Source organism: Vulpes lagopus, chromosome 11 (assembly GCF_018345385.1).
Source record: "Vulpes lagopus strain Blue_001 chromosome 11, ASM1834538v1, whole genome shotgun sequence".
NCBI lineage: Eukaryota > Metazoa > Chordata > Mammalia > Carnivora > Canidae > Vulpes > Vulpes lagopus.
In genome coordinates, this window is record NC_054834.1 from 6,377,711 (window position 1) to 6,403,313 (window position 25,603).

General features: G+C 40.1%; 1 protein-coding gene across 5 annotated transcripts in view; it reads right to left on the reverse strand.

Moving 5' to 3' along the window:
- Positions 1–189: 189 nt before the first annotated feature.
- LOC121471481 (biliverdin reductase A-like) overlaps positions 190–25,603 on the reverse strand; it is a 55,765-nt gene continuing 30,351 nt past the window's right edge. Inside the window, exons 3-6 of one of the 5 annotated variants that reach the window (XM_041722291.1) lie at positions 16,976–17,005; positions 3,724–3,845; positions 2,023–2,142; positions 190–529 (exon numbers count right to left, since the gene is read on the reverse strand). In XM_041722291.1, the coding sequence (XP_041578225.1) occupies positions 301–529; positions 2,023–2,142; positions 3,724–3,845; positions 16,976–17,005 (501 nt within the window). In that variant the 3' untranslated portion in view covers positions 190–300. Of the gene's footprint in view, positions 530–2,022; positions 2,143–3,723; positions 3,846–16,975; positions 17,006–23,352; positions 23,405–25,603 lie in introns of all 5 variants that reach the window. The other 4 variants (XM_041722288.1, XM_041722287.1, XM_041722290.1 and 1 more) reach the window with 4 other exon arrangements.

Here is a 25,603-nt window from a genome sequence, read left to right on the forward strand (position 1 = left end):
CAAACTCCTGGCATATAGTAAGTATTTGATAAATGGTACTCTTCTTGAGAAACAGCACAAAATATGCAGATACGATCAATTACTCTGACTTGGATATTTTTCCATTAGCAATGTAAATATCATATGAATAACAGCAAAATAATATCATGACAATAGCATAAGTCAAAGCCAATTCATAGTTTTCATTAGAGTCAAAGAAGTTTATAAGTCTCTGACAAAAATTTGCAAATTCCCACTCATTTCTCCACCCTGTTGGTATTCCAACACACCCATTATGTGTGCCTACAGTACGGGGGACAGCTAGGAGGTTGGGAGCCCACAGGACATATCTGACACAGGATGAAGCTTTAAAGCATAAAGATGGTACCAAAGACATCTTGCAGGCAGAAACCCTAAAAGAGGGTCTGTGTTCGACAGACAATATACGTCACCTTTCTGCTCCGCCAGCGTCCACAGGTCCTGAGCTTCTGCCCAAGAGAGTGTCATGGGATATTCCACAAGGACATGCTTGCCAGCATTTAGGAACTGCCTTGGGAAAAAAGAGAGAGAGAGAAAATACACTTCAAGTAATCTTCACATTTTAAAATGCCTTGCATGACAGAGAATGGACTGTTATAAATACACATAAGTCTCTGAGTCACGAAGGAAGGCAGATGAGAATCAGGGCCGGAGGATGAAATGGATGAAATGTACTTCCTGCTACTTTCTGCTATGCTAGAAGAGAATGACTTTCTACTTATGTGTTAATTTGAACATTCATCCATTCACCTATTCATATATTCAACTAAGTACTATTTGCCAGCTACTCTGGAGGAGAAATAAAAGATATTAACATGTAAATTGCCTATTATCTCACATGATAGCAATGAATAAAGACTACCAAACCCATGACAGCTAGCTCTGCCTGAAATATGAGTAGGCATTTCCCAGGTACAACATGCAGGATGAGGGTATTTCACTTTGTGCAGCATATGCAGAGGTTTGGGTGTTTTATGGAGATTTGTCCATTTGGATAATAGTACGAATTTCAGCATGGCAGGGGAGTAGACTACAGGGAGCAGAGGGAAACAAAGTCATACAAGTAGCTGAGAGCCTGGCTGTGAAGAATGTAGAATGCTATGTTCAGAAGTTTGGATTTTATTCTCCAGATACTCCTAAATACAAACATTTATAAGATGAGAATAACAAAATCACCTTTTTAAGGAAATATACTCTGGTACCAAAGAAGGGTGAAGGGAACCAAGAAAAGGTGTTTCTTTCCACACTAGAGTTGAAGTGACAAGGAGGGAGCAGCTTACTTCCAGGGAACAGCATGCTGGCACCTGCAATTTAATGCAAGGACCTAGAAGGGAAGTGAGATTCAGGGAAGTGGCTGGAACTGCCTGGTTAGCTGCTGGTTCCATGTGGGGCTCCTCCTTCCAGGCTCAGTCCCACCAAATGCTTGAAGGGCTCTAAGGCTTTGCATTTGAAAGTGGAGAGGAGGGACATATCACTTCTCTTGCTCTATAATGTCATCTCCCCTCTTCGATGCCACCACTACTTTCTTTCCTCACTTATTCTCATGGCAAAAACACTTCATGTTAAGGGAACTCTCAGAGATATTTAACAATATTAAAAGCACAAGGGATAAAATGTTGGAAGCTGATTCAAACTTAGAAAGGATTGTGACAATTTGCCAAAGCACGCAAAGATGTTGGCTACATATCCTATTATGACAAAAGACAAGCACTATTCAAATTACTGTCAATAACATTTTTATAAAGAAAACAACTTTAATTCTTTGTATTGTTTTAAGTTACAGTGTACTAAGTAAATATTAGTTTTACATGGTTTTCATTTCCTTACACATTTAAAATGAATGGTAAGAATTTTTAGCATTTTGACAATTTTTAAAGGTAATGGCCTCCTGCAACTTTTTCCTTCAGTTATTAAGATTCCTTTGAGAGATTTCAGCTTGCCCCCAGTCATTTTTATATTCCTGCCCAGTGTGCAAGGTAAGGACTACCAACACTGAAAACCTACCTGATATAGTCCGCATGGCTGGAACTTTCACTGCAGATATAAGCAACCTCAACCTCCTGGCTGGAAAGAGCATCTTCCAAAGAAATCTGCTGGACTTCATCAATGTTCCCAAGCTCTCGTCTATTTGAGAGTAATAGAAATGCAATTCAAAAGTACATAGAATACCAAATAAATGAGCACCATCCGTCTCCTCTCTTCCCAACAATGTCCTCATAACTAGCTTTTGGAAATGAAGAAATTTATTTCCTCCCTCCCACTTCCAGGGCATTTTCCACCACAGAGTGAGGAAAACAGCCTCAGGGTTTAAGTTAAGAGACCTGGCATCGAGTGCCAACACTACTGTTAACAGGCCAGATGACATGACAGTCTGAATTACTCCACCTCTAAAATAAAAACAACTGATCTCTTTTGGTCTCATGAGAAGTGGTCTCTAGGATCACAGCCAGACCCAAGCATTTGGCCAAACACCATGACTACCAGACTTCACTCACAGTCTCAGAGAAGAAGGAAGATACGTGCATATATATAGTAACAATACAAGACTAACCTGAGAAATGTGCTTGAGGGTATAGGTGGGTAATTCAATGAAGGCAAGGTTCATCTAATTTAGGATTTCAAGTTAGGCTTCTTGGGGAGACGGTAGGACTTAGCACGTAGGTCACGAGGAACAGGGTATATGAGACAGCTTCAAGTATGGGTGCAATGGGAGTTACAGTGCTGGCTAGTAATTTTGCTCTCTCATTTATGTGCAACCCCCCTAAAATCTTACTGAGGGGATAAGATTGACCAAGGGCAGATTCCTACCACTTTTGGGTCTCTCTAGTGCCCCAGATGGTCTACATGGACCATCACAATAGTTATTTATACTTGGATTTCTCTAAAGCACTAAAAAGCAGAGAGAGGTGCCTAAGCTGCTCCCCAACCCCCTCCTCACCAACACAGTGCCCACATCTTGTTCACAATTAATACTCATACATGACATTATATAGTATTAGTTTAGTGGGCGGTGCATGTAAGAAGTGGTGGAGGAAGATGCTGAGTGAGTGTGGGTCAGGGAAGAAGAAACACAATAGGAAATGTGGTTTTGTTTGAGTTATAGGAAATGAAGTTAGAGGAGGTAAAAGTAAGGCTCAAAATTATCAAGGGGAAAAGAATACATGCTGCTTAGACAATGGGCTTTGGAATCAAACCTGTGTTCCTGCGCAGGTCTTAAGCTCTATGCAAATTACTTAACCTCTCTGTGGCTCAGTTTCTTTATGTGTAAAGTGGGGTTGATAACAGTATATAAGTCAAATAGCTGATAAGGCTTCTAAAGCCCGGGGCCACTGCGTGGATGGCTATTATGATAACTGACACAACAATTAAGTGGCACACACTGAAAGCCTTCTTCCTTCAGGCCAACCCACCAAGTGTTCACTGTGCCCCTTCTGTAACCATCAGGCCCTGCTCTCATCTTCCCTGCCTTTGTCTTCGTAGTCCCCTTGAGACTGACTTGCTGTACATTGCAGCTGCAGGTCCAGCACTCCACCTCCCAGACCCATCTAAACTTGAGACCTTCTGGGGCTGTCCCTGAGTACAGTTCTCTGGAATGAGAGAGCTGGTGCTCTCTCTTTGGGGTCTGGAGAATCTCTGTGTCCCAACCCCTAATTCATCTCACTGGTCTTGCCATGAACTACAAGGCACAAAGCAAATGCCAGCCACCTGGACACGAAGCCAATCAGGTTCAGGAATGCTGAGGAAGCATGTGGATTCCGCAAGTCCCTGATCCGCACAGAGCCAGCTCTGCCAACGCCAACCACCACCACTCCGAACTTCCTCTCAGGCTGAAACACAAGGGACCAAGGTAGGATTTAAAAATAGTAAATGCAAAAATATAAAATAATAAAATAAAATAAAATAAAATAAAATAAAATAAAATAAAATAAAATAAAATAAAATAAAATAAAATAAAATAAATAAAATAAAAAAAATAAAATAAAATAAAATAAAATAAAATAAAATAAAATAAAATAATAAAAAAATAAAATAAAATAAAATAAAATAAAATAAAATAAAATAAATAAAATAAATAAAATAAAATAAAATAAAATAAAATAAAATAAAATAAAATAAATAAAAAAACAAAATAAATAAAAAAACAAAATAAATAAATAAAATAAAATAAAAAAATAAAATAAAATAAAAATAGTAAATGCATCGAGCAGAGAACAGCAAAACAAAGTCATGTCAGCAGGACCAGTCAGGGTCCAGATGAGGAAAGAAGCCAACCCAGAACCCACAAGAAGCTGTAGCATATGAGTCTGGGGTAAGACAGTCCCTTATATGAGAGCTCAGGGAGAAGTCAGCTCCACCCAAAACATGCTTCCACAGGAGCTCTGACTGTGTCATCCATAGAAAAGGCTCCTTACATTTGGCTCCCCATTTCCATGCCACCTCTCCAAAGATGAGAGATTTTTCCTCATTAAGCTATACCTGGTACTCCCTGAATCCTTCCTCCAGTGGACATGCAATCTGATACAGCTAGGGGTCATTGAGAGGCCACAGCTGCTTCATGAGACACTGGCACACAGGACACAAGGCAAACCATGGGCTGTCCCCTTATTCAGACTCCCCACTACAGCTTTCTGAGTTCCAGCCAACTTCACTCCCACTCTCCTGTGGTAGCTGACCATATTACTCAGATATGCTGCTGGGGGCTGTGTGCAAGTACTGAGTGAAAAATCAAGTTTATTCTCAAAGTCATAGAGCCACTCAATTCATTCAAACTGATAAAATTACTTCTACGCATCCCGCAAACCCAGTTCTGCTTGGATGTCTCTGGGCAGGAATGGGAGTATCACCTCAGATTCACCCTTTCCCGCCACCTGTGAGATCTGCGTCACCATGTCCCACTGATTCTACTCCTTCCTGTGTTCACTGCTCTAGTGTTGGCCCAGGATTTCTTTGCCTCATTCACCCACTGGTCTCACTCCTAATTTTAAACCTTTCCATCATCCACAGGTCTGCCAGAGCAGTTGCTTAAGATAAAAACTAAGTCCCTCCCCTTACTCCCTCCCCTTAATGAAAAGCCCTTCATTTTCTCAACTGTTATTGACTGTCTCCTTCCAAAATTCGTGTCATGAAACCCTAGCCCCCAATTACGATGGTATTAGGAGATGGGACCTTAGAGAGGTAATTTAGATTAGATGTGGTCATGAGGTAGGAGCTGTCATGAATGGGATTAGTGTCCTTGTACGAGCCTCTCCCACCCCCTGCTCTCTGCCCAGGTCTCAGCAAGCCTGGAAGAGAGCCCTCATCAGAACCTGACCAAGCAGCCTGATCTCAGACTTGTACCCTCCAGAACTGTAAGAAATAAATTTCTATTCTTTTATAAGGCATCTGGTTTGTGGTACTTTATCTGCTGTATCATAGTAGCCCAACTAAGACACCAACAAAAGAGAGAAAAATACCGAAGTTGAAGTTCTTTAAAAAAAAAATTATGCTGTACACCTGAAAATTAATATATTATTTTATGTCAATCATAACTCAATTAAAAAATACTTTAAGATGGAAAAAAAAGGCCTCTCTGCCCCTTGGTGTTCATGGAACAAAAACATAAAAAAAATTTTCATTCTCTACCCCAGCCCCTCATCCAAGTTATATTTCCCTCAGACTTTCCCATCTCTAAATGCCACCACCACCGACTCAGTTGCTCAGGTCCTTAAACTTGGGAGTTATCTTTGCCTTTTTTTCTCCGTCCAATATTTGATATTCAATTCATCAACATTCATAAGCCTTCAATCTACTGCTGTCCATCTTCACTGCTGCCCCCCAATCCAAGTCACAATCTCATCACCTGGACTGTTCCAGTGGCCTTTGTAACTGGCTTCCCTGCTTTACTTTTTGTCCTGTTCTATTCCTCATAGAGCAGCAAGAATTATCGTTAGAATAAACATAACCAGGTATTATTATCTGCCCCTCCCCATCCACTTCCCAGTTTACAACTCTCTGGAGGCTACCTATTATACTCAGAATAAAAACCAAACCACTTGCTGTGGTCTACAAGGGCCTTTGTAATCTGGCCCCTGCCAATCTCCTTTAGTTCATCACCTACCGCTCTCCCTCTCATCATACTGGCTGCCTTCCTACTCTTTTAGCAGGTCATGGTCATTTGCACTTTAGGGCCTTTGTATATATGACTTACTCCAAAAAATGTCAGGATCCAAGGACGTATTGTGGACAGACCCTGCTCTTAGAGATTTTAAAGAAGGAAGAGAGTAAACAACTCAACACATGAATAAATATCAAGAGATAGTGAGCATTACCAGGATGCGTGGAGTAGGGTAAAGGGCATAGAGGGAGATTATGGGAGGAGGTGCCTTGCCTTTGAAAGGGTGGTGAGGGAAGGCCTCTCTGAGGAGGCAGCTTTGAACAAAGACCAGAATAAAATGAGAAGATGAGACACATAGTTATCTGGGGGCAAATGGGACAGAAGGCATTCTTTCAAAGGCTTCAAGGGGGGCAGATACCTGCAGGGCTTAGAAATAGTGGACATGATCATAAAACATGCAACAATATAAGTCTTCTAATTAAATATGAAAGTCTTTACCAAAGACTTCTTTACTAAACATCGAGGCCTTCCAATGTTGGCTCCAGTCTACTTTTTCTGGTCACCTCTCCCACTGTGTATCTTTAGACTTTGGACTTTCCAAACTGGAAAGTTTGTAAAACTCTGTATGTTTTCTATCTTTAAGTCTTTGCAAATCTTGTGTCCCTTGAGCTCCTCCCTACTGCCCACCTGGACACCTTCAAAGCTTTCAAGACTTGGACATCTTCATAAGATGCCCTTCCTTATCCTATTGGTTATTTTTTACATTTAATAAAATCCACCCATTTGTACATTTCTGTGAGTTTTGATCAACACACAGCCATATTACTACCACAAATCAAGATACAAAACAGCCCCATCACCCTTCTCCAAAATTATCTATGCTCCTTTGTAGCCAATCCCTACTCCCACTCCAGGGAATCACTATTTGCTTACTGTCTCAATAGTTTTGTCTTTTCCAGAAAGTCATAGAAATGAAGTCATATGATATGTAGTCTTTTGAGTCTGGCTTGACTTTAGCACAACAAATTTTTTAAATCTATGTTGTTACATGTATCAATACTTTTTTTTTTAAAGATTTTATTTATTTATTTATTCATAAGAGACAGAGAGAGAGAGAGAGGGAGAGAGAGAGGCAGAGACACAGGCAAAGGGAGAAGCAGGCTCCATGCAGGGAGCCCAATATGGAGACTCGATCCCGGGTCTCCAGGATCAGGCCCTGGGCTGAAGGTGGTGCTAAACCACTGAGCCACCCAGGCCGCCACTTACTTTTCTTTTTATTACTGAGTAGTAGGAGTCCATTATATGCATATACTGGTTTGTTTATCCATTTGGCAAATGAAGAACATTTCTGGTGCTCCCAGTTCGAATGAATTCATAATTCATTCCAGTATGAATAAAGCTGCTATAGTCAGTCATGGACTAGTTTTTGTGTAAACACAGTTCTTAGTTAACTACAGTTTCCAGTCTGCAGCATGTCTTTTCATTTTCTTAAGAATGTCCTTTGAGGGGCAGCCCGGGAGGCTCAGCAGTTTAGCGCCACCTTCAGCCTGGGGCCTGATCCTGGAGACCTAGGAGAGAGTCCCCATATCGGGCTCCCTGCATGGAGCCTGCTTCTCCCTCTGCCTGTGTCTCTGCACCCCACCCCCCCGTGTCTCTCATGAATAAATAAATAAATAAAATCTTTAAAAAAATGTCTTTTGAATGAATATCTTAATTTTGATGAAGTACAACTTATCAAAAAAAAAAGTTAATGTATCATTCTTCTGGCTAACACAAGGGCACAAAGATTTTTTCCTTATCCTTTATAGTCTAAGGTGTATAGTTTTAGTTACTTTATGTTCTGATTTAATTTTTATACATGATGTAAGGTAGGAATCAAGAGTTCTTAAAAAAATTTTTTTTAGGTAGAGAGGCAGCCTTTCAATTTCCACAGGCTGTATCAACTGCCTACAATGAGACAGACGTATGCCAGGCTTGTATGTAAATACTATTTAGACTTACACCAGCTCATGTGCCGTCTGCTCTGGAAGCAATGAACGGATTTTTTCCCCCCTCTTTGAATATGATATTCAATTATTCCAACAAAAATTTATTGAGAAAAACTATCCTTTTTCCACTGAAATGCTTTTGTACCTTTTTGGTAGATATTGTCTCAATTGTTATAGTTTTATAGCAAGTTTAAAATCAGTTACTGTCAACTTTCCAACTTTTTTCTTTTCCAAAACTCTAGTTCTCCTGCCTTGATAGAAAAGTTTTAGAATCACCTTTTCAATTTCTACCAAAGAAAAAAAATCTGTCAGGATTCTGAATGGGATTACATTGAATCTATAGATTTGTTTGGGAAAAAACATCCTGGAAGAGTGAATCCATATTCATGAACATGGTATATATCCCATTTAGGTCTTCTTTGATTTCTTTCATTTTATCACTGTCAGTGTATGAATCTTGAACATATTTTGTTAAATTTATATCTAAGTACCTTATGATTTCAGTGCTATTGTAAATAGTATTCTTTTTTTAGTTTCTACTTCTAATTATTTGTTGCAAATAGATAATTGATTTTTGCATATTGATCTGGACCTCATAAACTTGCTGAACTCATTACTTCTAGCAGTTGACTTTTGTTTTTGAGATTCTCTCAGATTTTCTACATAGACCATAAGTCAGACCTAAATAGAGATGGTTTCACTTCTCCTTCTCAATCTGCAGTTCATTCACCTTTCTTGTCTTACTGCACTGGGTAGGTCTTCCACTATCATTTTGACTTGGATTAGTGACAGCAGACATTCGTGCCTACTTTCTTTCTTTCTTTTTTTTTTTTTAAGATTTTATTTATTTATAGAGATGCAGAAAGAGAGAGAGGCAGAGACACAGGCAGAGGGAGAAGCAGGCTCCATGCAGAGAGCCTGACGTGGGACTTGATCCAGGGTCTCCAGGATCACGCCCTTGGCTGCAGGCGGCGCTAAACTGCTGCGCCACCAGGGCTGCCCTCTTACCTACTTTCTAATCTTAGGGAGAAGACATTGGGTCTTTAACATGAAAAATGGTGTTAACTGTAGATTTTTTTCTAGATACCCTTTATCGAGATGTGAATATTTATATTTTGCCGAGATTCTTTTAACCATAAGTGTCTAATTTTATCAAATGCCTTTTCTGATTCTATTGATATAATCATAGATTTTTTTTCTTCTAAAACTCTATCAATTTAGTGATAACTTATTCCTAGGATAAACCTCACTTGGTCATAATATATTATCCTTTTTATTTACTGATTCCATTTGCTAAAATCTCATTAAGTACGTTTGCATTTATGCTCATGAGAGTTACTGGTCCATAATTTTCTTATAATGTGTAATGATTTCTAGGATGACTGATTTTATAAAAGCATTGCCTTTTATAATGCCTGTATAAAATATATCACTGTTAATTCCACTAAAGAACTGTCTTTTTTTTTTTTTATGGTACTAACTCCAATAGATGGAACACATGCCTTAAATAGGTGTCCTTTATCCAAAAACATTAAGATCACTGCTAAGTTCCTTGGCTTATGGCTAGATAAGAAGCTACTAGCACATTTAAGTAAATGACATTCTTCATGAAAAACTATGAGATCATCCATTTAAAACTCTCAGAATCATTCATAGAAAGTATATTAAATTACACATTGAATGGATGAGCTAGTAACTATAGACATTTACATGTGAAGCAGCTCTTTTAAGAAATAAGACCCATAAATATGTCTTTCTTGGTATAATATACATAATTGGATAAAATGTGGAAGACCAATGTTGTTACACTATGTTCTCTTAAAATCTTTAAAAATCACACAATCATTAATCCATTTGTGCTTACAATATTCATATGTACAAGCTTAAATTTTAAAACAATCTCTGTACATAATAAAAGGGTTACATATATGTTTATATATGTTAATATATGTGTTAACATATATAACTGCACTATTGTTTAAAACACTTTCCTAAAGTCAAACCCTCCTCTTCAGGTGCAATAACTTTTCATGCCTAACCGCTGACGTGTGGAAGCCCCTCTGGATATTAGTGAAGTACAGAAGGCAGTGATAAAAAACCCACCTAAAGCCATTATTCCAGGTTTTTGAACAGCTTCACCTGCACCTTCCCCACCTTCACCATCAAGCCCATCATCCATAAAATGATCCATTTCTTCGCATTAAACTTGTTTCCCATCATTGTTAACTCTGACTATGTTATATGGAGCCAGCTGCTGACCTCTTTCTTGCCTAACAGGAAATCATCCAACTTGCTGTACATAAACTAGTAACATGGCTTCCATTACCATGATAAACTGACAAAAGGAAGAAAAGAAATACACAGTGCTAAAGAGAACTAGCCAGCCTCCCGTGACATACTCTTCATTTAGCACTGGCCCTCACCACACATTCATTTGAACATTCGCATCCATGGGTCAATTTTCCTTAATCACCAAGTTTGGAGCTCGTAAGGATTACTCCTCGGGAACATGTGCCAAATTTAAAGACTGTGAAGGAGTAGGCCGAGCGGGGCTGGCATCTGATGTGGCCTGAGCTAAAACCACGGCTTGCTATTGCACATAATAGCACGTGATACTAAGGAGCGTAGATGTTTGCCACCATAGCATCCCGCAATGGGCTAAAAGCAGAACAGACTGGGAATCTAGGTTGCAATAGCTCGCCCAAGACACTAGGTGTCTTCATTTCTTTGAGGTACACGTGGTAACTGGGATCCATTTGTGCTTGTAGAAGCATAACACTGTCTGAATCCTTCCAAGGAAGTACTGGCAGCTCTAAACAAGGTTTATTTATTTTACACACTCCCACAAAAAGCACATACTATATTATTCCATTTATATAAAATTCTGGACAGTGCAAAATAATCTATAATGAAAAAAGGCAGATTTCTTTTTTTAAGATTTTATTTATTCATGAGAGACACAGAGAGAGAGAGAGAGAGACAGAGACAGAGATAGAGGGAGGAGCAGGCTCCACATGAGGAGCCCGATGCGGGACTCTATCCCGGGACCCCGGGATCATGCCCTGAGCCGAAGGCAGATGCTCAATCCCTGAGCCACCCAGGCGTCCCAACAGAAGGCAGATTTGAGGTCACCTGCCTAGTTGACAGGAGGTGAGAGAGATGAAAGGAGAGAGTACAAAGGAAAATGGAGAAGCTTCTGCAGGTGACGGATAACCTCACTATTTTGGTTGTTAGGCTGGATTCACAGGTGCATACATACATCAAAACTTATCAAACTGCATTTTGAATATATGCAGTGTATTATATATCAAGTATACCTTAATAAAGGTTATTTTTTAAAGGAGTATCTGATATCTTAAGACATGCTTCTTAAAGTTTCCCACTGAAGTTTTATTCTTTACAATAAAAGAATTAAAACTCTCATGGGTCTGGGACTATAAGCCACAGCAGCCAACTACAAAAACTACATTTAAATCTCACAGTATATCTTTAAAATTTGTACACATTACTTGCTAGTCCATAAATGTCAGTGTTTGTTTTAATATAAACATATTGTTTGATGTTAATTACCAGTTAAACTGTATAACATTTTCCCCCAGAAATTTTCAGGTTAAATAGATACCATAAGAAGATGTACTGTTTTCTTTGTTGGCATCACTTGCAACTAAGAGGAGTATACAAAATTTTTAGCAGCACAATTGAAAAGTCTGGATGCTTTTATGGTCTTTCTGTACTGTTTCTGCCCCTGCACTCTTCTTTTTACCTGCTTATAATTACTACAAAACTGAGAAAAAATACATATACATATTTGCCCATATTACATGCTACTTTCCTCTTTTAAGGAAGTAACACCTAAGAATTCCAACTATTTGTCATTTAATCGATTTGAAAGAAAAAAAATACACTAGACTCTTCATTTACCCAGGAAGGGGGCACTTTTGGTTCTGAACAACTGAATCTTCTAGATATTCCAGAAAATCTTTTTTGTTGTTGTTGTTTACTTTTCACTGGATTAGACAATGCCGATGGGTTACAATTATGAACTTCAATTTTTATTATATAGTCCCATGGCTGTTGAGAAAGGTGGAGATAATCTGCATGTCAGTGGCCCCAACCAAATCTCCCAGGCCTATAGGCTCATCTGTTTGCTACAGCCTCTTGAGTGTTTGCAAAACTTGTAAGCAGAACATTTGACAAATGAATCTGATTATTCGAGCTTGCATTTTCATGATCAACTATTTGTAATTTTATGATGCTTTTTAGGTAAGTGTTTTTTGTTGTTGTTACTGTTTTTAAAAGACTATTAATTTAGAGAGCGAGCAAGCGAGCAAGAGAGTAGGTGGTGGCCTTTAGCTCCCAGAAGACTCCTTCAGTTCCCTGACAAATGTCCCTCTCCAAAGGCAGTTCACATCATAGCCACCTGCTTCTTCAATCCAGCAGAATTTCTCTCAGTAGAAAGGTTTTAAGTTAAAAACAGATGCAATTTATATAAAAGGCATAGTAGGGATATATAAACATGCAAGTTGCCTATCTATTCCTTTTTAAATTAAGACACTTGATACACCAACTTTATTATAAATCTTCATTTTGGAAAATATGGTCAATATAGGCCACTTATTAGACTTTCTCCAGCTGAAAATAAGTGTTTGAAAGGTGAAAATTAAGTGAAAGCAGTTATATTAGTGATATTTATCATGATTTTTCAATTAAATACTCTGTAAGACCTTCATCTAAACCCAAGGTGATTTTTCTAAAAATTTTATCTATTTATTTATTTATTTATGACAGAGAGAGAGAGAGAGAGAGAGAGAGAGAGAGAGAGAGAACGACCGAACTCACAAGGGGCAGGGAGGGGCAGAGGGAGGCCCATGTGGGACTCCATCCTGGGGCTTTGGGTTCATGACCTGAGCTGAAGGCAAGATGCTCAACACACTAAGCCACCCAGGTGCCCCTAAAACCCAAGATAAGTTTAAGATGTAGGCAGCTCAGTTACCCTTTTTTGTAGGTGAGCTGGTGATAGAGAGGAACCTTATGGCACTGCATTGGGTGATGGAAATCCATAATCACGTGAGCAACTTGGGCAGTGTTCTGAAGGAAACTGAGCTTGTTCAAGCCAGCCTGGTACCCACAGTGCTCTCTTGCATGCTGCACAGTTCTACTCAAGCCTAGAGCCAGCCTGCTCAGCACTGTGTCATAGGGCCCCACGTAGAAGAGGATGAACGAGGATGGGAAGGAGACAGGAAACATAGTGTCATCAGGTGGCTTAGCTGTGGGCTAGATCCCATCAGTGTGGGCTTCAGAAGCCTCTCTCCAGCATCTCCTTCTACTGCCCATCCCTGGGCCTGGGGAGGTTCCTCGTAGCAATCTGAGCACCTGGGTTAACCTGTTCATTCACATGCTCTCTTCCTCCTCAGCTGCCTGGACCTCTTCTACCCATGTGCCTGCTATCAAGTTCCATTTCTTCTAAAAGAGCTTAAATTGACTCAAGTAATAAGCCTTTACCATCTAAACTGTTGAACTCCTAGCCATAAGGGTATTCGTAAGGTTCTCTTATATCCTTTTAATATTTATGGAATCTGTAGCAGTGTTCTCTCTTTCATTTCTGATGAAAGAGATTTGGTAACCGAGGGCTTTTCTTTTTCCAGAGCTAGGTTAGAGGTTTATCAATTCTAATGACTTCAAAAAACAGTTTTTGCTTTTCCTGATTTTCCCAAATGTTTTTTTGTTTCCTATTATACTGATTTCTGTTCTTATCCTTTATTATTTCAGATTTTCTGCTTATTTTGGATTTAATATGCTTTCTTCTTTTCACTTGGATAGTAGGAGTTTAGGTCCTGATTTGAAACTCTTCTTTTCAAAAATAAGTATTTAGTACTATAAATTTCCCTGTGATGACAATCCTGCATCCCACAAGTTGTGAAGTGTTACACTTTAATTTTCATTCAGTCTAATCTTCCTTTTGGTTAGTTCTTTGGTCAATGGATTATTTGTAAATGTGTTATTTGGATTACAAATGTTGGGGAGTTTTCCAGGTATTTTTCCATTATGGGTCTCTCACTCAGTTCCACTACAGTCAGAAAACATTCTTTAAATGAAAAAACAAAAAAAAAAAAAAAAAAAAAAAAGGAAAGAAAAAAAACCCTTTAAATTATTTGAATAAAATAAATAAATAAAATGATTTGAATCATCAAAAAATTTTTGAAACATGCTTTATGATCCAGAATGTGATCTATCCTAATAAATGTTTTAGGCAGACTTGAATGTCTGTTTTACTGATTTTGGGTGAACCATTCCCCAAGTCTTTTTTTTTTCCATTCCCCAAGTCTTTAAGGTGAAGTTGGCTGATAATGTTCAAGTCTTCTATATCCTTACCAATTTTCTACTTATTCTACCAATTACTGGGAAGTACCAAATATAATTGTCGATTTGGATATTTTTCGTTTCAGTTCTATCGATTTTTTACTCATATTTTAAAGTTCCATTATTAGGTACACAAATGTTTAAATTGGTTGTCTTCTTGATTAATTGATCCCTCCATCACTCTGAAAGGACAATTTTATTCCTGGTAATATTCTTTGCCCTGAAATTTATTTTATCTGATTCTAACAATCCACTCCTCATTTCTGCTGATTAGGGTAAGCATAGTACATTTTTCCCAACCTTTTACGTTTACCCTTTGTGTGTTTTTATATCTAAAGTGAGCTTCTTGTAAGCAGCGTGTAGTCAGGTCTTAACCTAACAGGTTTTGCTTTTCAGTGAGGTATTTACATAATTTACATTATAATTATTGGTATGGTTGGGTTTCAATCCAACATCTTGTTTGTCTTTGTCTTCTATTTGTCCAATCTGTTCTCTCCCTTTTTTTCTGCTTTCTTTTAGGTTAATAGAGTACTTCTTATGATTCCATTTTACCTCATTTGTTGGCTAAAGCTGTAATTTCTCTTCAGGAGTTATTTTAAGGCTTTTATGTTATATATATTTTATCTATCACAGCTACTTTAAAGTAATACACTATTTCACATGTAAGACTTTATATTACTGTTGTTAACACCATTTACTTCTATTTTTTAAATATTTATTCATTTACTTATTTAAAGAGTATAGGCATGAGCTGGGGAAAGGGCAGAAGGAGAGGGAGCATCTCAAAGAGACTCCATGCAGAACCACAAGGGACTGGATCCCAGGACCCCGAGATCATGACCTGAGCTGAAATCAAGAGTTGGACACTCAACTGACTGAGCCACCCAGGTGACCCACTTCCATTTTTTTTAAATCCCACACAGTTACAGTGAAGAATAAGTCATTAAAAAAAAGAAAACATTCCAGGATGCCCAGGTGGCACAGTCAGTGAAGGCTCCGACTCCTGATTTTGGCTCAGGTCATGATCTCAGGGTCCTGAGATCCAGCCCTATGTCAGGGTCTGCGCTCAGAGTGGAGTCTGCTTAAGACTCTCTCTCTCCCTCTCCCTCTGCCCCTCCCTGTCATGCTCCCTCCCTCTCTCTAAAATAAATAAATAAATCTTAAAAACAACAACAACAACATTCTAAGTGTTCTAAGCATAGAATTTTAATACAGGCAATTTAGAGGCTTATATAACCATTGCAACCACTGGAGAGCTAAAGCCAGAGAAGCCATCACTGACCATCTCCCTGTTGTACTGGAGCAAGTGATTCTCAGAGCTTTCCTGGAAGCCAAGATGTCTGGAAAGTGTCTGTAGTCTACTTTAGCCTGCAGTTCAGGAGAAACTGAGTCAGAGAAGCTTGACTGGCTGCTATTGCTAAACCACACACCAATCTGGGCTCACTTCACCCCTGACTAACACATTTGACTACAGTTGGGCCCTGTGGAAAATAGTCTTTCTTCTGCCTTCCAAATCTCCTGAGAGTGCCTGTAACTAGCCAACTTCACATACAGAGGGGAACTTTGGGAAATGTCGTTTGGAAATACTACTTTTCAGAAAACAAGCAGGAATTTAAGCTTCCCATGAGCTTCCAAAGAGCCATGGGGTTAAGAAACCTCCATCATCTGGAATAAAGCCAAATTGCTTTCTTCATTTCAAAATTTAATGATACACACAAACTTGTATATATGACCTGGCTTGCACAGTGTCACAATGAATGAACAAGCACTTTAGAGTTTGATTTAGACAACATTGCCTTGCAAAACTGTCACAGAGGGCCCAAATACTCATATCTTAACAGCTGAGTTCCTCTTTAAAAAAAGGACTTTATTTTTTGAGGAAAATAACTCGACCATTATACCTGAGCCTCTTCATATTACATGACGCCTGTTTAAGTCATGTTCTGAAAGGAAAATGCAAATCAAAGACATAAGGACTTCTGGTTTCCCATTTGACATGTAAGGAGCTGAAAAGTTGCCATGCTATTCTAACAACAATGAAAAAGCTAAACAGACTGAAAAATCAACACTTCTTCTAGGATCCTTAAAATATAGGTCAAACCACTATCCCCAAGATTGGAAAAACAGGCAAATGCAGAGAATAACAACTGACTAAGAGCACAGACCCATGAGTGGAAACCACCACAGGAACCAGTACCACGGTAAGGAGGGCATGAACTGTAATGATGAATTGCTGGAGGCTGAGTACAGACAATTCTGAGAGTTAAAAAGTCCAGGAGGACCCAGTCATAGGGGGACTACCTCAGTTTTGTGGAATTTTAATCAAGTTCACGCAATATATATTGGAAACATTTTCCCTTGTGCGTCCAGGAAGAGGAGAGAAAGAGAACCATTTTTGAAACATGCCAGAGCACTCTGTTCTTAACAGGGCCTGTCCTCAGGGAAAAGCACCCAGAGCCTAACTTGCTGGATTACTGTCAGAGCCGGACTGATTTCAGGGAAGGGAAATACCCACCTCTAGCCCACTCAAGCTATCTTCTCCCACCTAAAAAACAAAAACAAAACAAAACAAAAACAAACAAAAACAAAAAAACAAAACTGAGCAACATTTGTAGAGTTCACAGTTCAGAGGCACAGACTCACGAATAGACCTACTCATCAGACTGTAGCATGCTCGCCCACAACCCTCCCTCACCACATCACTAAAGGCCTGCTTTATAGCAGTTCCTCTTACACAGTCCCTCCTGTGTGGATATCAAGAAAAATTTGAGAAGACATACCAAAAGGCAAAGAAAGAAAGAAAAGGAAGAGAAGACAGGAAGAAAGAAAGAACGAACCACAGTCTGAAGAGAAAGAGTAAGCATCAGAACCAGGCATGGTAGAGGGGTTGGAATCACCAGGATGATAATTTAAAACAAGTATGATGAGTATGCTAAGGACTGTACCAGATGAAGCAGACAGTATGCAGGAACAGATGGGCAGGAGTCACAGAAGTCCTAAGAAAGAACCAAAAAAAAAAAAAAAAAAAGCTAGAAATCAGAGACGTTTAATCGAAATGAAGAAGGGCTTTCACGGGCTTCTGAGTAGACTGGACTGAGCTGAGGAAAGCATCCCCGAGCTCAGGAATATCTCAATAGTAACCTCCAAAACTGAAAAGGAAAGAGAACAGAGACTGAAGAAATCACAACAGACTGTGCAAGGGCTGTCAGGCAGCTGCAGGAGGCGAGACACCAGCAGGACAAGAAGCCAGAGGAGATAACACTTTGCCTACAGAGAAACAAAGACAAGAATTCCACGCTGCTTCCCCTCAGAAACCATGCAAGCAGAGAGAGGAGAGTGAACTATTTAAGGTGTTGAGAGGCAAACTTACAAACCTCGATTTCTGTTCCCTGTCGAGTGATCCTTCAAAAGTGAAGAGGAAATAGAGTTCTTGGGCAAAAAAAAAGAAAAAAAATCAAGGGGATTTGTTGCCATTACACTGTCTTGCAAGAAGTGTTGAAAGAAGTTCTTTAGAGACCAAGAAAATAATAAAGGGGGATCCCTGGGTGGCGCAGCGGTTTGGCGCCTGCCTTTGGCCCAGGGCGCGATCTTGGAGACCCGGGATCGAATCCCACATCAGGCTCCCGGTGCATGGAGCCTGCTTCTCCCTCCGTCTGTGTCTCTGCCTCTCTCTCTCTCTGTGACTATCATAAATAAATAAAAATTAAAAAAAAAAAAATTTAAAAAAAAAAAAGAAAATAATAAAGGCAGACATCCAGGTCTACATAAAGAAAGGAAGAGCACCAACAAGGATTAAGTGAAGGTAAAATTATAACCTTTTCTTACTAATTCATCTAACTGATAACAATTTGTTCAAAATAGTAACAGCAACAATATTTAATTATGCATGTTTATACACATGTATCTTATGAATTTATATGCTTATGTATGCTTACATAAAAGTGAAATAAATGACCCAAAGCACGAGAAGAAATAGGAGTATTTTGTTAAAATACACCTTGTGAAGTGGTATAGTTGTTATTTGAAAGTGGACTTTGATTAGCTGTAAATATATATTACAAACTCTAGGGCAACCACAACAAAAGGTTAAAAAGAAGTATAACCAATATGCTAAGAGAGGAGAGTAAATGGAATCATAAAATGCTCAAATTAAAGCCAGGAAAAGGGGATGCCTAGGTGGCTCAGAGGTTTGGTGCCTGCCTTGGGTCCAGGGCATGATCCTGGAGCCCTGGGATCGAGTTCCGTGTCGGGGTCCTGGCATGGAGCCTGCTTCTCCTTCTGCCTGTGTCTCTGCCGCCCCCTCTCTTTCTATGTCTATCATGAATAAATAAATAAAATATTTAAAAAAAAAACAGGAAAAGAGTGGAAGACAAAAATGGGAGCAAAGAACAAGGGCAACGAATAGAAAATAGCAAGAAATATGAATCCAACTATATCACTTTGAACATTTATGGTCAAAATGCATCAATTAAAAAGACAAAGACCGTCTCAGTGGATCAAAAAACAACACCCAATGATATACAGTTTACAAGAAATCCACTAAAATATAAAGACACATACAGATTAAAAGTAAATTGCTGGAGACAAATATACCATGTTAATATTAATCTAAAATACAAAAGTGACTACAGTAATTTCAAGAAGGGCATTACATAATATTGGGATCCAATAATATTAACTCTTCACATATATGTGCCTAACGAGAGCATCAAACTACGTGAGGCAAGACCCAATAGATGTGCAAGGAGAAAAAGATGAATCCAGTATCATAGTTGGAAATTTTATCACCCCTCTGTCAAAAGTAGACAGATCCGGCAGGCTAAGAGCAGTAAGAACACAGCTGAACTCGACAACACCATGAGTCCACTGGGTAACACGGGCATCTATGGACTATTTTCACAACAGTAGAATACACATTCTTCTCAAGCTCACATGGAACATTCAGCAAGACAGACCACGTTCTGGACCACGAAACACACTTCAAAAATTTAAAAGAACAAAAGTGATGCAATGTCTGCTCTGAGACCAAAATGGAATTATACTAGAAATCAACAATAGAAAGATAACTGGAAAATCCACAGATCCTGGTGGCTAAAACTCTGGGGGTCAGAATCAGCAGAAGGCTGAGGAAAGGGCAAGAAAGAGGAGCAGAAAGGGGAACGGTACAGACGGGTTATGAAAAGGCTGAAGAATACAGAGAAAGGAGCCAAGAAGGGGAGGGCCATGAGTTTCTAGAAGCCAGGATGTCTAAAACTCCATATTTAGTTATTTGCTTTGCTATCTCAAACCTTTGGGAAAATGCTCCAGAAGTAAAGGAACAGGAGCAGTTTTAAGACAGCAGTAAAAGGACACACACACATAAGGGACGGCAAAGTGACTCAAAAACTAATTCAGGGTCAAATCATTGTTACCAGATGAGCTTGCTCCCCCTTTTGGACTCAGAGAAGCTGGTGTCTGGAACTCCAGATCTGATCATAGAATTCAAAGGAAGTTAGGATTAAGAGAACACATTCTGTCAACTTAGAAAAAACTGTTTTGAGAGGAAAAGGGTAAAAGAAAACATAAGGGGGTGGCTCAGTCAGTTAAGCATCTGACCCTTGATTTAGGCTCAGGTCGATCTCAGGGTCATGGGGTCGAGCCCCACGTCGGGCTCTGTGCTGAATGTGGAGCCTGCTTAAGATTCTCTCTCTCTCTCTCTCTCTCTCTCCCCTTCTCTCTCTACACGGCCCCCTCTCTCCCTCTGTAAAAATAAAATAAAATCATTTTGGAGGAATCTCATGAGGGCAAGTACTGGACCACCACTCTGGGAGGGGGAAAGGAAATTCCAAATAATCAGTAAACATCCAGTGTTTACAAGGATCAAGAAGTTTGACAACACTTTGGTGAGCGTGAAAAACAGGTATAGTCATACATCGCAAGAGGGAGAGAAAAATGGGCAACTCTTGTGGAGAGCAACTCAGAAATACTTATGCAAATACTCTGTGCTTCAGGAAATCCATTTCTAAGAATATATCCTATAGAGATACACAATAAGATGACTTGGGTTTATTGCTACCTTACTCATAATAGCAAAAAATTGAAAATAACATATACATTGTTACTAGCGGGTTGATTATCTGTTATGGTAGACCCTTAAAATGGAGTATTATACCACCATCGAAAAGAATCTTTATGTATTTAAAGGGATTGATCTGGGCAGCCCGGGTGGCTCAGTGGTTTAGTGCCACCTTCAGCCCAGGGTATGATCCTGGGGTCCCTGGTTCTAGTCTCACGTTGGGCAACCTGCGTGGAGCCTACTTCTCCCTCTGCCTGTGTCTTTGCCTCTCTCTCTCTCTCTCTCTGTCTGTCTCTCATGAATAAATAAATAAAATCTTAAAAAAAAAGGGATTGATCTCCAAGACAGATTGTTGGGTAAGAAAAACAAGATACAAATCAGTGTAAGTTGTGCATTAGTTTGCGCAAAAAATGGAGGGGACAGCTGGCGAGAAAAAAAAAATGTTGTATATGTTTAGAATCTCTGAAAGGATAGCCAACAAACCAGTAACACTGTTTGCCTAGGAGCAAGAGACACAGAGTGGCTGGGAGGGAAGGGAACTTTTTAGGGTAATTTTATTTTTCTAAATTCTTTAAAGTTTTGAATCATGTGGATATATAATATATATAACAATGATATATATATCATTGTTATCCAAAATAAAAACACTTAAAATAGATACAAACGTCCAAAGGATGCTCCAGGCAGATTAGAATTCTACAGCTGGTGGACTCTGGTGCATTCCCATTTCCCTTCCGGGAGGTCCCTCTACGGCGTCCAGAATCTTCTGCTCCCCATCTTGGGGACCTTCTGCCCCTCACTGCCTGGTCTACTGGCCCCCATCATCTAACTCCTCACACCTCCAGGCACTTGTAAGTGCTGCTTTCACTCACACTTTCTGGCCTCGCTATCACCTGGTTTCCATTACCATGACACTGTCCATCACAGACCACCTTTTTGTCGCTAAATCCGAGGGCTTTTTCTCAGCTGCACTCTCCTGGCCCTCAGCCATATTTAAAACTTGTCAGACCTTCCCTCCTTTCTTGGCTTCTCCCACCTCTTACTGAAGTTTTCTTTTCACACTTCACTGCTTTCCTTCTTTACCCTGCCCTTTGGATGTAGTTCCCAGTGGTCAATCCTTGTCCCTCTGTTTTTTTCTCTTCCCTGTATTTGGGGTGGGGGATCCCTTCATTCTTTTTTTTTTTAATTTTTATTTATTTATGATAGTCACACACACACACACACACACACACACACACACACACACACAGAGACAGAGGCAGAGACACGCAGAGGGAGAAGCAGACTCCATGCACCGGGAGCCCGACATGGGATTCAATCCCAGGTCTCCAGGATCGCGCCCTGGGCCAAAGGCAGGCGCTAAACCGCTGCACCACCCAGGGGGGATCCCTTCATTCTTAAGGTTTCTATGACCACCTGTATGCTGAGAACTCTAACACCTTGAGCTGTGAGCCACCCTTTCCTCCAAGCTCCAGTCCTAAGAAGAAATGCCAACTAGGCATTTCCAATTTTCGCCATCTCATTCTGACATTACGCTTTGTGCTAGGTGCCAACCATCCACCCTGCCTGACAGGCTGTGCTCTGACCTCTGGGCAAAGGCCAGTGGCTCCACAAATTCTATCAGTGACTCAGCTTGAAATCCTGGGAGTCATTCACATGTTCAACAAACTTCCTCTGAGATCAAAGGGCTAGCTGAGGCTGACAGTCCTTCACCCTTCCACTCCAGCCAGTTGCTGAGTCACAGCAAGTTTTCCTTGAAATTTTCTGTCGTATAATTTCCTTCCACTACATTTTCACTAGCCCATCCACTGGGTTGCATTACAAGATTCTGGATTGCATTACAAGATTACTCAACAGTTTCTGAACCATCTGATTGCCTCACTAAATAACGACTGCCATTTGGTGAGAACAAAGTATGGAGGAGGCATCACTATAGCCATACTAATATAAATAAGACAGCTACATTTGATGTCAGAGAATGGAAGGTAACAAAAAACAAGATAAAGGGCAACGGGAATTACCAAGAGATATCACTTCTGAAGAGAAAGCTCAAGAAACTTTTCATGTAACTGAAATGACATATGAGCACATGGATAAGATTAGCTGGATATCCAAAAGAAGAAAGGCATTCAGAGAATCAAGAGATACTAGGGCTTGCATGACCATTCTGCCCCAATACCCCGTGACTTGAGTAAGTTACTTAACCCTCATTTTCCTCATCTACAAAACAGAGGCAACAATAGCATCTTGTTCATAGGTGTGTTGTTAGCATTAAATAAATGCACATCATGGGATACTGTGCAGCAGATTAACTCTGTTTATGTCTTGAAAACATAGAGCTGAGTGGAAAAAATAAGAAAGAGAACAAGATATAAACTGTAATATGATACAATTACTGAAATTAAAAGTATACTACACAGTGGTTGCCAGGGGTTCAGGGTGAGGGAGGCTGTGACAACAAAGGAACAACAGAAAGGAATATTTTGGAGTGAGGGTGTAAATCCTGACTGTGGTAATGGTTATACAAATCGATGCATGTGTTTTAATTCACAGAACTTGTGCACCAAAAAAAAAAATATATATATATATATATATATATATATATATATATATAATATTATTTTACCAAATGTAAAGGGTAATTTTAAAAAAACAATAACATATATTTTCATAAGTACATGAAAACAAAAAGGCAACCATTTAATCCATTAGAATAACTGTTTTTGGAAGGGTGAGAATGAGGATGAAGATCAAAATGAATGAGAAAATAAATACAAGAGAGGAGCCCTGCACACACCAACAAAGACCACATGTCACGAACAGGGGCTGAGGAGTACCTTCTCTGCTTGAGGCCTTCTCCTCTGCCCCCCAAGAGGGAGAGACAATGACCTAGAGGAGGGTAAGGAAAGGAGAGTAAGTACAGGAAGTGAGGAAGTGATGAGGAAGCAAAGTCAAGCAAGAAAAAGACAGACTTGGAAGACATGGTCCTGCTTCTCAGCCAATTCCATGAGTACAGGAGTATGTTATTTTTTTTTTACCATTAAAGCCATAAAGGCAAGTCTAGAGTCTGGGACAGTGTACTGTTCCATTTATGTTTTAGTGACTAAATCAAGAAAACAGAATTTCCAGCATGGATTGTGGGAAAGGAGTGGGGAGGATGTCAGGCTCCCAGGCCATGTATACAGACGGCAATAGCACCAATCCTGAGCAACCTATTGGGGCAGGTGAAAAGCAGCAGGTCCAGCGTGGGTTATGATGAGCAGGGGTGCTAAATGGAACCTCTTGGTAGAGAGCAGTGCGGCAGGCTTCCGGATGTGCAGACCTGGGGCCGGAGCAGGATCTGGTTGGACAAATCCATCTGAGACATTCCTAAGCAAACGACTGATGAAGACTGTGGGCTCAGGTGAGCAGCCCGGGACAACGGGTAGGGCGAGAGGTATCCCGGGAAACACAAGGTTTCGAGAAGTAGGCGGAAGAGAAACTTAAGAAAGAGGCTGAGAAGAAGTGAGCAGAGATAGGCAGAAACCCTGGGATGTCCTAGCAACACTGCGAGAACCTGGCCAATAGTGTCAAATGCTTCAAAAGGGAGGTTTCCACCAAATTTGGCAACATGGGTGGTCCTGGTGCCTTTCAATGGCGAGGTTTTGGTGGAACAGTGAGAGCCGAGTCAGACTCCAGTGAGGCTGACATAAAAAGGGAAGTGAGAACGTGGTCACAGATGCTGAACAATGGGTGTTTGAGGCAGAAGAGAAGGGAAGATAGTTAGAGGAAAACCCAGGGTCTGACATGTTTTCAACGGTCGAGAGGAAAAAGTCATCAAAGAAGGAAGTGTCAAAAGACCATGAGAATCTGAGTGAGTCACAGGGGCCTTCATATTAAGGGGCCAGAGGCACCAGCAAGTGCTCAAAAGTAGGTCAGCTCTGAAATGGGGAAGGCTAAGGGATTGGGCAGTAGGGAGACCTACTTACAACTTTTGTCATTTTAGGGCTTTTGAGTTTTATCCTACGTATATGTACTGACATGATTACAAAAATATATTTTTTAAAATTATTATTTAAGATGAATTTCAGTAAGAAAGAGGCCTGGCTGCAGTAGGTTGAGAATGACTTGGAGAGAGGAAGAAAAATGGGAGAAATGACCTGTGGACATCTCTTTCAAGAAGCCTCCCTTTGAAAGACACGAAAAAAATAGGACTACGGTAGCTTGACAAAATATCATGTGTTGTTCTGTCCTAGAGAAAGTAAGAACTAAAGCATTTTGAGGAGGTGCCTGGGTGGCTCAGCTGGTTGAGCATCCGACACTTGGTTTCGGCTCAGATCCTGATCTCAGGGTCCTGGGATCAAGACCCGCATCGGGGGGCTCTGTGCTCAGTGGGGAGTCTGCTTCAAGATTCTCCCTCTCCCTCTGCCTCACCCCTCTCACTCATGCTCTATCTCTTTCTCTCTCTAAAATAAATAAATAAATCCTTAAAAAAATAAAATAAAGCATTTGGAAATATTCATGAGAAAGTCAGTAGAAATGCAGTTAACAATGCAGCTGGTAAAGGAAATCATTAGGGAGGCAGCGTGAGGTCTGAGGACGCAACAAAATTTGTAACTCAGAGTATGCACAGGAATTTCTAGGGACAACGGATGGGATAGGTCCACTCCCCTTTCTTCTTCCTATCTCCAGCCCAGGTGTGTGTGGGGGGTAGCTGCTTCAGGGTGGGCCTGATTAGTCTAAGCCAATTGGCAAAATCTTGGCCCTTCTTACCCAGGGGTGGGCATGTGACATAATTTTTGCCAATAAGACCTAAGGAGGCATCTGGTGAGTCTTCAAAAAAAAAAAAAAAAAAAAAAAAAGAGGTTCCTACTTTCCAGAGAGAGCTGCAGGAAGCCTAGCTCCTTCTACTCAGAGTGAATGAGGAAGCATGTAACCCCAAGTGCTGCTGGCAGCCCTCCTATAACCACAAGGGGAACTATCTCTAGGAGAAAGCCAACATTTGAATGAAGAGCAGAGAGACAAAATGATCCTGGATCCTCAAGACTGCCGAGCTACTGGATCAACCAGCCCTGAAGTCTGACTCCATTTGGACTTCTAAGATTAAAA